General features: G+C 43.0%; 1 protein-coding gene and 1 pseudogene across 1 annotated transcript in view; one reads left to right on the forward strand and one right to left on the reverse strand.

Moving 5' to 3' along the window:
- Positions 1-5,341: 5,341 nt before the first annotated feature.
- The window catches only part of AVEN (apoptosis and caspase activation inhibitor), a 170,740-nt gene continuing 163,415 nt past the window's right edge, over positions 5,342-12,666 (forward strand). Inside the window, exon 1 of the mRNA XM_077818928.1 lies at positions 5,342-5,614. Coding sequence (XP_077675054.1) covers positions 5,378-5,614 — 237 coding nt within the window. The 5' untranslated portion in view covers positions 5,342-5,377. The remainder of the gene's footprint in view (positions 5,615-12,666) is intronic.
- On the reverse strand, positions 10,603-10,779 carry LOC144267173 (U2 spliceosomal RNA; annotated as a pseudogene).

The following is a 12,666-nucleotide window of genomic DNA, read 5'->3' on the forward strand; positions in this document are numbered from 1 at the left end:
GAATGTTGGAAGCAGTAAAAATGTTATTTTAATGTTTTAAATAACACAACTTGCTCCAGATGACTGTTTTTGCTGCAAATGAAACATTATAATCAGATTATTTTCATGCTTTCTTTGCATTGTGATTGCTGTTTCCACCATTCTACTCATAAATTAAAGGTGCATTTTAGGGAACTTTGCTGCATTCTGTAGATCCTGAAACAATGCTAAGTGCAGCCAAAATAACTACTGTTTCATAAAGTATTCAGTCTTGTCACCCCTTATCTCCTAAATATTTCAGTAGGATACAGGACATGTTCTTCGATGCACAGACATTTAAAGTTTCACAAAACAATGAGACAGGGATTCATAGTGTTCCTTTTTGAATGTAGTGCACTGTGCATCATAATTGCCAACATTTCAAAAACAAATTAGGAAGATTCTGTGAAGAAGCCAGTGTTTGGGGAACCATCAGGAGTGGGTAGGTGAGTTGAGTGTGTCTGGAAGAGGCAGGAGGGAAAGATGCAGTTGGAGGAGCTTGGGGAGACACAAGAGGAGTATTGGTGTTAAAGAGGATTGGGGCGTGCCTGGGGTTAGATTAAAGAGCTAGATAGAAGAGAGGTTGTGGAGTTGAGGGATTTGGCGAGAGAGAGAGAGAGCAGTCACTAGATTTTGGTAGAGGTGAGAAGAGGGTTAGACTACACATAGAAAGGAGATAGCTAGGTTGGAGGCGAGTCAGGAATAGAGGGCAACTGGTTCTGGTCTGGGTAAGGGAAGACTGAAAGAGGAGTTGCTCTGCAGTAGCAACTTCTCTGCTCGAAGTAAACAATTAGTGGTTCAAGATACTTCACTCCCTGCCTCCTCCTTCCCTCTACTTAAAAGACTAGCAACTCAAGCCAAATATGGGAGGAATAGCACAGAATACTATGGGCTGGAATAGTGGCTGCAGCCTTGCACCATGGCACTGGCTTGTGGGTTCCCAGCCACTTTGCACTCCATCTGCGTATAATTCAAATATTCAGACTTTATACAGGTGGATTTAATCATAACAAATACATAACTTGTACTAGTAGGTTTGGAGCACACTATGAAAATACACAGCAAACTATTACACATCGCCATGTGTTTTATATTCAACAGCATAATTCTCAGCTGAAATACACATTTTCAAAGCAGGGCACAGGTGCTGCCTACACAGATTCCATGAAATAATAGTCTGTTGTAATGTTGAAATGCACCAAATATTTGCATTACTTTGAGCAATTTAGCACCAGTATTGCCTATCTATATCCTGGGGTGGTGTTAAAGTGTATTTTGAATAGGAGGCAAATATATATTGTTGTGACCACTATCTTTTTAAAATCTATTGTATACTTTTGAAATAAAACCCCTTCAATAATATTCATTCATGAAATAACGCTAATTGTAGTTAATGGAATTCCAGGGATGAATTTGGTTGCTTGTATTTGGGACGTTAGTAAAATTGTTTCAGAGTAGCAGCCATGTTAGTCTGTGTCCGCAAAAAGAACAGGAGGACTTGTGGCACCTTAGAGACTAACAAATTTATTAGAGCATAAGCTTTCGTGGGCTACAGCCCACTTCATTGGATTGTTTTGAAGTTCTGGTTTTGAACTACAAGGAACCTTCTCACCTTGCCCAGTCTACACAATGGCCATTCATAATTGTAGTGCCTGTGCTCAAGAAGCACTGGAGCTGCTCCTTTTGTGCATCCCTGAGGGCACATAATGCTGCAAAGTGGGGTGGGGTAGAGGGAGAAGGTGCGTCCATAGCCCCAACCTCACTGCGTAAAATGTTAAGTCTGGCATTGTCAGTGTAGTGCCGCTGTACACTGGCCCTCTCAAAGAGGTCTCCCCAAATTGTGCAGTTCCATGCTGCTGTTTACTTGCACCAGTGGATAAGTGCCATAACTTGGAGCTGTCAAAAATCTCTGCTCTTTGATGGATCATTCAAGCACTTATGAAGATATTTTATTTGTCCTATTAGATAAAATATGACCATATAATTTCCAGAATAAGACAAACAGTAGTTAAGCTTTTAGGGTATATACACACAGAATAATATTACTAATTATTTATTACTGATTGAAGATCTACAGTATGCTTAGCACAGTACAAAATATAGAAGACAACTCCTCTGAAAAGTTAATGTTTTAAAAGACAGCAAAAACAGTTCAGACAGAAATACCAGACAGAAGTAATTGTCAAAGCAAGCATGTTGGTAATATGCTTATATCTATCTATCTACTGGGGGGAAGGGATGGTGAAAGGGAATCTATAGGCTGGAGGATAGTCAGAATAGAGGACCACTGATTCTGATCTGGGTAGGAGAAGGCTGAAGGAGATGTTCTGTAGCAGCCACCTCCTCTCCTCCAGGAACAAAATTAGTGGCTCAAGCCATTTTGCCCCTCTGACTCCTCCTCGCCTCCAGGTAAACAAGCAACAGAATTACGTGGTTTGTTCATTGTTCCTGGAGGATTCTATTGGTGACTCAGACTCTTTTGGTACATAATCTGTTTAGTATCATGTACAATTTATAGCACTCTCCTTCCTGCAGAAGACTCATCAAACTAAGCAAATAATAAAGAGCAAGGTCAGGTGTTAGACAAAGTTTCCCCAATAAGATTACGCTTCATAAAAGAAGTGTGTTTTAAGGAATAATTATGAAGTTTAACAGAAGGCAGCACAAACATTAGAGTGGGAAAAAGATACATTTGGGGCATATGGCAGGTGGCTTGGGGTGAGTTAGATATCAGGGACCTGTTCCTCAGTTTTGATGGAAGAAACATTTGGGGGCCTACCCGGTCCCTGCAGTAAAATACAGCAGCTGCAGTCCTGCTTTAATTTAAGCCCCATTTACACAAAGACATTGCATCTATTTAACAAAACTGGTGTCTAGATTTATTTAGTTAGGTCAGTGCAATCTTTACAAGGTGGGATATCTGATATATGTAGGAGTTTAGTGTGGTTGTTTTGTCTAATCATAGAATCATAGAATATCAGGGTTGCAAGTGACCTCAGGAGGTCATCTAGTCCAACCCCTTCTCAAAGCAGGACCTAATCCCCAACTTGTCCTCCCAGTTATGGAGCTTGTTCCTGGAGTAAAAGAATTATAGGGCCCACTTGCTTGTGAACATCTGTGTGCTTCTGTAGCTGGAAGCAGACGTACTCTCTCCTAAACAGCGTGTTGGTTTTGGCTGGGCGCACATCTGGGTGGTCCCAACCTTGTGCAGCCTATTCTGGGCACACTTATCCAAGAATGTGAGTCAGATGTAGGGTACATGAACTCCAACTCTTCTCCATCCAAGCACTCATTGCTTGTCTAGATCTTAGGCACAGGCTAGACAGACAATTTCAGATTCCCATCCTCTACCTATTTGGTGCTGTCTACAGGAGCTGCTTCTTTCAAACCACTGAATGGCAAGTGGGCTACAATCCCATTAAAGACAGGTTTCAGAGTAACAGCCGTGTTAGTCTGTATTCGCAAAAAGAAAAGAAGTACTTGTGGCACCTTAGAGACTAACCAATTTATTTGAGCATAAGCTTTCGTGAGCTACAGCTCACTTCATCGGATGCATACTGTGGAAAGTTTAGATCTTATATACACACAAAGCATGAAAAAATACCTCCTCCCACCCCACTCTCCTGCTGGTAATAGCTTATCTAAAGTGATCACTCTCCTTACAATGTGTATGATAATCAAGGTGGGCCATTTCCAACACAAATCCAGGTTTTCTCATCCCCCGCCCCCACAAACTCACTCTCCTGCTCAGCACTGCTCACTCTCCTGCTCAATTTGTGTGTGGGATCATGCATCCGATGAAGTGAGCTGTAGCTCACAAAAGCTCATGCTCAAATAAATTGGTTAGTCTCTAAGGTGCCACAAGTACTCCTTTTCTTTTTGCAAAGACAGACTAACACGGCTGTTACCCTGATACTTGATATGTGACAGCCCATCAGTTTTGATGTCACCTGGCTAGAGGCGTCAACTTTTGAAGTCTTTAAACCATGATTTGAGGACTTCAATAGCTCAGACATAGGTGAGAGGTTTATCGCAGGAATGGGTGGGTGAGATTCTATGGCCCGCATTGTGCAGGAGGTCAGACTAGATGATCATAATGGTCCCTTCTGACCTTAATATCTATGAATCTATGAACTTGTCCTTTGTCTTTGAAAAACAGATTTATCCACTCGACAGACTTGTCCAGTAAACACACTTCAGTCACAATTTCAGCTTATGTTCATAACTTTACATATAACGTTGCTACATACACTTCACCATATTACTGACCAGCAAGTTATTAGTTTTCAAATGATACCTTACAAGGCATATTTTGTACATTACAATAGTGTGTACATTACAATAGTGTGTAGGGTGTGAATACAGAGGTCCATTTGGTCACAGTGAGTTTAGTGTACTTGTGGCAATTGTGGCAGCTCACTATGATTGTTTGTGGTGTGTGAGCATTAATATGGTTGTGATATGTGTCATGGTTGTGTTGTGTTGTGTGGAAATCAATGCTGTTGGGGTCTCAATATGTTAGGTCAGGATATTGTGTGTAGTGAAGGTGCTCACTAGGCTGTTGTAGGTGCATAGGGGGTTCATAGTGTTTACGTTGTGTGGGGAGGGTCAGTGTTACGGGGTGTCTGTGTGCAAGAATGGGCCAATGGTGGGGTTTGGTGTGTTGTGTAGCCATTGTGGAGTGTATGTGAGAGAGAAGGGCTGTGTGTGCAGAGAACTTGGTGAGTTGCGGTTGTGTTGTTGCATGGTTTAGTTGTTATGGGATTTGGTATGCTTAGTTGTAAGGGTCTCAGTGTTATGCTGTGTTAGTGGTCACTGTGGTTGTGTTGTGTGGGGCCCCTGTGATTATATTGTGTAGGGGTCACCGTGGTTGCGAGGGGCTTGGTATGGATGTGTTGTGGAGGAATCACTGTGGTAGTGAGGGGCTCCGGGTGGTTATTTTGGGCAAGGGGTGTCACTGGTTGCCAGGGGCTCGGGGTGGTTGTGTGGTGTTGGACTTGGGGTGATTCTGTTGTGTGCTGTGTTGGGCTCGGGGTGGTTATTTGGGGGTGTGTGTCCCTGGTTGCGAGGGGCTCGGGGTGGTTGTGTTGTGTAGGGGTCACTGTGGTTGTGTGAGGGGCTCGGGGTGGTTGTGAGGGACTCAGGGTGGCTGGTTGTGCTATGCGGTGGTGGGCAGGGGTCGCTGTGGTTGGGAAGGATTTGAGGGGCGGGGGCGTTGTGCCGTCCCAGTGGGAGCGGACCCGGCGCCCCCTCTTTCGGGCCTGCCCGGTGGTTGTTTCCGGAGGCGGGGACCGGCGCGGCGCGGGTCAGGCCGGTTCTCGGCTGCACGCGCGGCGGGAAGGAGAGGCGCTGCCGGGCCATGCAGGCGGAGCGCGGCGGCGGCGGCCGGCCCAGGCGGGGAGGCTGCAGGCAGGGCAGGAGGAGGCCCGGCGGCGGGGATAGAGCAGCAGAAGGCGGCGGGGACGGACACAGCCGAGGAGGCGGGGGCCGCGGAAGAGGCGGCGCTCATGGGCACGGAGGAGGCGGGGGCCGAGGCAGGCGAGACCCTCGGAGCCGGGGGGCAGCGTCTCCCCCCCCTGCTCGCTACCACAGACGGGTAAGAGGGAGCAGAGACCGCGGCACGCGCCCGCCCCGGGAAGGGGCTGCTGCAGCCACCACAGCAGGCACAGGCCCCGCTCGGCCCCTGCCTGCCGCTCGCTTCCCGGCACGCGCCCTCCTCGCTGACTAGAGGTGCAGGCTGGGCTGAGAGGAGCGCCCTGCAGGAGGGGAGCCGTAACCCCCCCGCAGCAGTGCCGGGTCTGAAAATTACCCGGGAGGTGGTCGCGAGCCGAGCCCGGGGCTGGACTGCCCCGAGCCTGTTTTGCGAGACTCCGGGGAGGGGAACACGCTGTGCAGCGCTTGAAATGGAGATTTGGATTTCGTGGCGTGAATCCATCTCTAGTGTGACACTGAAAAGTGCCGCTTGCCAGAACGCGTTTGTTTGGCAGAGTGGGAGGAGCGAGGCACCAACTACTGGCACCAGTGACTAGCTGCAGAAGCTGAGAGGCCACTCTGCCCACCCCGGCATGTCACACGTCACCCACCCCTTTCATGTAAATTCTGCTTGTGACGTTGTGCTGTGTTTTTTGGGATCAGTGGTTCAGTATTTCTGATTCTTATACTGTGGTTCTTCCTCTTGCCCTCTGGTTAATCTCCCAGTTAAATTGTGAGTGAGCCCCTGACTACAGTAGTGGTCTGGCACCATGGGGAGCCAGGTGTAGGTAGAGCAGCTGCTTCTGCCACATTTCTGATCACACTCTGAGCCCTTAGATGATGTGATGATTTAGAACGTTCTTGTCAGCTGGTGTATCAACTATGTTCTGGCTCTCACCATTGCTTATGCTGGTATATGGCCTTAACCCCCATCCTGCAATGTAACGCACAAATGGATCCTGGTGCAGAATCAGGGCCTTAAAGTATAAAATGAAACGGTTGGTGCCATTACATAAAATGTATTCACTAGTAATGTCATTTGTAAACAATATAAACTTCTATGGTGTTACATACATAAAAATGACTGGACTCTCTATTTTGAATATTAAGTTTTGTTTTCAATCCTGGGGCATACAAATGCAGGTGGAATAAAAGCACTCTGCAGCACCTGCAATAATTGAGAAAACCAATAGCTCTGGCTTACTTTGTGCTGGATCCTGCAAGAGTGCAGGCAACAGGAAATGGGACTTTAAGTCCTAAAGAGTTTTGACATCTACTGCAGAGAATATAGCAAAGATAACTGCCCTATGATAGGCCTTGTCTGCAGGAGAAAGTGCTTGCAAAATTTATTTAATTCAGTTAATTTAATTCAGTTGAAGCTATTTGTGTGTGTGTGTGTGGGGGGGAGGCAGGCAGGCAGGCATGTGAGCCCATGCATGTGTGTGGCCTTTAAATAACAACAGTTTCAACCTTTGTATAATTAATTTTTTTATCTGGATATTTTTGTATATATTCCAGTATTGTTGATTATTTACAGACAGTTTTTCTAACTTTAAAGGGAAACAGTCAACCTAAAATCACATTTCTGTATGAATTTTTTAACCTGATATTTTTGGAAGTAGCCCCCAAAGGTTTACTATAACTACGAGAACAGAGAGTGTTTTTTAGTTCTCTGTTTTCTCAGTTTGTTTACTTTGTGCATTTGACAATACTTTCACTATTTTATTTATGGTGTATGTGTGTGCCAGCTGTAGGTTGCATTAGACTTACTTCCAGCAAGACTAACCACTGTCAGTATCCTCTATGTTATTCTGTTATGTCAGTGCCAGTGGGACTGAGATGGATCACATGACAGCACCAACAGTGCACACAGTGCTCCCAGAGCTATCCTATAATTTCCCTGCCTATGTGCTTGGAACTGTTGGATAGGTACCCCGAAGGTGTGGCAGCTCCCATTTGGGTACTTTGAAGACCTCAAACCATGCCATTCCCCGTTCCTTCAACCAGCTCCTGTAGCTCCCTGGGACCTGTGGGGAGGGAAGACCTTGGCATGCTGGCTCTTAGTTTGCTAGAATCCACAGAAGTACTAGGAATATCTGCCTCCTCCAATCCCTTCTGCTCCTACCAGGTCATTCTATATGCTCCTTGGGGCCCATGGAGGAGCCCTGGGGAGAGAAGACTGTACTCTCCATCCCAACCAACCTTGTCCTGGTTAGGCATTTTGGGAGAGCTTTCCTGTTTGGATTAGAACCATTTTAATGTGGTAGATCTTGAAGCTGAACTAGATGTTTCTTAAAAATAATTTCAGACTTGTATTCTTACACAAAGTTTAAAAATACATTGCAAAGTCGCTTAGAAAACTTGCTTAGTTTTCTATTGAGGGTAAACTATTTGATATTTGCAAAAAGAAAAGGAGTACTTGTGTCACCTTAGAGACTAACAAATTTATTTGAGCATAAGCTTTCGTGAGCTACAGCTCACTTCATCGGAAAGCTTATGCTCAAATAAATTTGTTAGTCTCTAAGGTGCCACAAGTACTCCTTTTCTTTTTGCAAATACAGACTAACACGGCTGTTACTCTGAAACCTATTCGATATTTGAATTCCTTCTCACTGTTGGCATTTCAACCTCTAATATGAAAGTCTCTGTTGTATTATGCTTGCAATTATGGTAAACCTAGGTGAAATCTATTAAGATTATGTCAAATTAAAGTCGTCAGATTTTTGGTCTGCTCAGCCTACTTCCGTGCAGATGAGAGATGAAATGCAAATAAAATTACGGGCAAACAGAGACCAGCAATTCAGTAAACCTATAATAAAGTACACTTTTATGAACAAAATAATTTCATATGTTGAGAAACATGTACTGATGTCACACCATTAGTATGTTCATCTTAAGTTCCCTGAGTGTCCCTGTGTAGACATGGCTTTAGGGTTCTTTTTTGCACAAAGGCACTCTTTGTACACAATGAGTGTCTACAAGGAGAACTTTTGTGGAATAGCTGATTCTGGGCTATTTCCCCATGTAAGCATGTCCTTAAGCTGTGATGCAAATCTCCAACACTGTTTTGTAATAATGTTTTCCTGTCTGCAGTGCAAACAAAAACCATGTTAAAATACTGATGCCCCATACTGTGTCAGTCATTGATTAGGCATGGTTAGTCTCAGGGTGTGTCTACATTCAAGAAATTTAAGACAAGTTAACATCTGGTGTGAAATTAATGCACATAAAGCACATTAAACCTCTTTATGGATGCTCTACTTCAGAAGTAAAGTGGCCTAAGGGCTTGTTTACATTTGAAAGTTAGGCCTTGTCTACACTGCCACTTTACAGCACTGCCGCTTTCTTGCTTAGGGATGTGAAAAAACACCCCCCTGAGCGCTGCAAGTTTCAGCGCTGTAAAGTGGCAGTATAGACAGTGCACCAGTGCTGGTAGCCACACTCCCAGCGCTGGTAGCTACTCCCCTTGTGGGGGTGGTTCTTTCCCAGCGCTGGAGCTGTGACTACACAGCCATGTTAAAGCGCTGCCACATACCCTTATTCTGGAATAAGTATCTACACATGGACTTATTCAGGATTAGGGTGTGGGTTTTTTGTTTTTTGTGTTTTTTAAGACAAATCCTTAGTTTGCTGTGGTTTAATCCTCCAGGATTAATATACAGCAAACTAAAGCCACTTTACGTCTGAATGAGAGCATCCATGCAGGGTTTTAATGCACTTTATGTGTCATAAGATGAATTAACGAGTTGTAAAGTTAACTTTCCTGAATGGACCTGTGTAGAGAAACCCTCAGGGTATGTCTGTCACAGAGCCTATACCGCATAGCCAAATTTATATAGCCCCCTATTGTAGACACAACCTACGTCAACATAAGGAGTTTTTCTGTGAGTGTGGGAACACCACCTCCACAAACAATGGAACCTATGTCAACAGAAGTGGTCTTCCGTCAGCATAGCAGTGTCTATACTGTGGTTTTTGTTGGCATAGCTATGTCAGTGAGTGGGGTGATTTTTTCACACCCCTGACAAACACAGCTACGCCAACATAACTTTTAAATGTAGATCAAGTCTCAGTGTAGGTTAACCCACAACAGATGTTTTGTCTTAGTTACTAGTAAATCTCTGTACCCAAAGCAAGTGAGGCTTTGTCTAGACTTAAAGTTTAAATTGACGTAGCTACATTGGTCAGGGGTGTGAAAAATCCACAAGCCTGACCCATGTAGCTGTGCCAACTTAACCCCAAGTGTAGATGCAGTTAAGTTGGTGGAAGAATGCTTCCATCATTCTAGCTACTGTTGTTGGGGGAGGTGGTGTTCCTACATTGATGGAAAAACCTCTTCCATTGGTGTATGCTGCATCCATACTAGAGGGTTATGCCAACATAGCTAGACTGACATAGCCATGCTGGTAAAGTCTCCTATGTGTAGACCTGGCGTTAGAATGGAAACATTTTAACTTTTGAGATCTGGAGTTCAGGATTCTGCTTTTCACTTGGAAGCTTTGATGGTATCAGAGGCATCAGAGAAGCGTGTTTTTTATCCAGGCTTGCAAGAGAAACTTGCAATTTGAACTCTAGGATAGTAAAGGAGAAAATAACGTTAAAATATTAGTTTTAAAATACAAATTTATTTTATTAATTTTATGTCTGCATATATTTTGTGTTACTGATTTACATCTCAAACACTTTTGTGTTTTAAGTGTTTGGGTCTGTTTTTCTTTTTTTTTAAATCTGATTTATGTATTACCAATGCACCTCTCTGAAGTATCTGGACACTTTATTAAGGAATTGACATAATTGCTGTGTCATTCTTTCAGCAAATAAGCCTAGAATCACTCAGGTTAGAACACCATGAGGAACAGTGTGACTAGTGTCTGATATTCTTCCTTGGGAAGGGGGAAAAAAAGGGGACTGACAACCAAATGGTGTTATCTTTGACCAGGATGCACTTTGTTTTAATTGGCGTGAAGACTGAATGTTCCCAGTCCTCTACCACAACATGATATGTGGGAGAGACAGGCTCTGGGGCAGTTGGTTTGCCAAATGTCATATTTCATTGCAGGTGTGGGTCATATTGGATAATTCTATGTTTTTTTTGTTTTGTTTTTTGTTTTTGTTTTGTGCACCGTTCCTGGAGGTACTGAAATACCAGGTTGATGTGTGGAGTGGCTGGAGCAAGCTCCTATTCCATCTCCCTGTTCCAAAAATCCATTTAATATATAGTCCTCAGATAGAGGACGTATGTTGCTTGCTCTATTAAACCATCTAATTTATGTTAAAAATAAATGGAACACATTTTCAGTTACTTTTTTCTTTCTGTTTGTAAATTAGAAATTATAGTACATCAAGTACTAATTTTTCAATCAACCAGCAGAATGTTTGTCTCCATCTTTATCCTGTATAACTCCTTTATCTTAATATTCTAGACAGTTTTGTATTTTATTCCATGTTCTACCATGAATTTTTTTACTTTTATGTTTAAGTCATAGCCTGTGTACACAGAAAATAGTATATCATTTATTCAGAGTTTTAGAAAGGATTTAAAGTTTCCTTATGATAATTATCTTGACTGGATGCTCCTCAGGCAGCATAAAAAAGCTTTAGGGCTTGCCTTCTAATTCTATATTTTTTGTCATTACATTTGTGACAGAATGTAGTGTGCTCTCTAACTGCCATATCTTTTTCTCACTGCTGAGTGACATATCAGACATGTTATGTGAAGCCTGCTGCTTCAGTGTAGCTGGAAGTTCCTGGTCTGTTCTGACTTTCCTTTTCTCACAGGTAGGGAAAGGTCAGAGTGCATTTTTTATGTTCTGAGTGGTGGAAGCTGAATGGATAGATCTGTTGCTTGCTTTCTTACTCCCTTTCCTGTGGTTAGCCTCTTGATGGCATCAGATTCACTTCAGTCTCAAACTGGAACTTCGTATTTTATTTAAAGATATAACGCTGGTCTAAATTAATATCTAATGTTATCAGCCTAAGTTAAATTCTGTCTAGTCAGTAAAACTTGACTTGAACCTTTTGTAGCTTGATCAATACTGTTGCTTCACTAACCTTGCAGTCATCGTAAATAGGAGGTGGAGGGTGGCATATGGGATATTTTACTCTTAGAGTCTTTGTAATAGCCAAAAGGACTGCTCACAAATAGGACTGCAAAATTGGGCTCATATTAAGCGATGCTTCTATTCAGTAAAAACTCTTAACAGGAATATAAAATGTACATACATGAAGTCAGTGGAAGTTGTGCCTGAGTAAGAAATATTGACTAGTTCCCTTCAATATTAATTAAAGAATTTAAAAATCATAAAATCCATTTTTATATTAATTTCTGTCTGCAGCATTGCAACTAATCAGATGACTACTCTGTCACAGTTACAGGGCTAACTGCACCTTTGTCCCTGTGCTAGGCATCTTTGAGTGCACTCCATCAGGTGTCAGGCCTTGTGCCTTTACATTGGGCCATTGACTACATATGAGCTTAGTAAGCGATTCTACTAGCTTTGGCACCTATGGTTCTTTCCTTTGGGAGCCTATAACCAGCAAAGTTTTTGTTTTAATGTTAACAGTTGGAACAAAGCATTTAAAGATAAAGGATTTTAAAACAGCAGTCTACACACATCTATCTTACCTATAGACTTAACTTCAGGGGATGCTAATCTAGGCAGGTATAAGTTCTTATCTCTGTCAGACTGAATGGCTCCCCCAAAACAGCCTCCCTCCAGAAAGAGAATCTCTCTTTATCCAGCCAGAGATGTCTTGTCCTTGTCTGTTCCTGGTTTTTTTTTTCCTCCTGCTTGTCCACACCAATTTGGTAGGCTGCATAGGAAGTTGAGCCAGTCTCCTCAGAGTGAATGGCTCTGCCATTGTCCTGTACCAGCCCTCAAGCATTTATCATGGATGACTTATCTTAAACCGATGTTTTTCCATTCTGCTTATTTTCCGAACAACGCTTAACCCAATCTAGTCATACAGTGAACATCCCAGTAACCATGTTAACATACAATATTAATAAATTATTACAGAACTGCTTTAAGTCCATCACATAGTGTCTTTTTCTAATCCAAGTAGGAAAAGTTATTTCCCCTCCTTTTTTCATCTTTGGTTCTGTCTTTGCACTTTTACTATCTTGCTTCTGCTGTTCTGAACAGTTTTGTCTCTCTGTTTCTCCCAGGGTGTGTC

The sequence above is a fragment of the Eretmochelys imbricata genome, chromosome 6 (assembly GCF_965152235.1).
Source record: "Eretmochelys imbricata isolate rEreImb1 chromosome 6, rEreImb1.hap1, whole genome shotgun sequence".
Classification (NCBI taxonomy): Eukaryota; Metazoa; Chordata; order Testudines; family Cheloniidae; genus Eretmochelys; species Eretmochelys imbricata.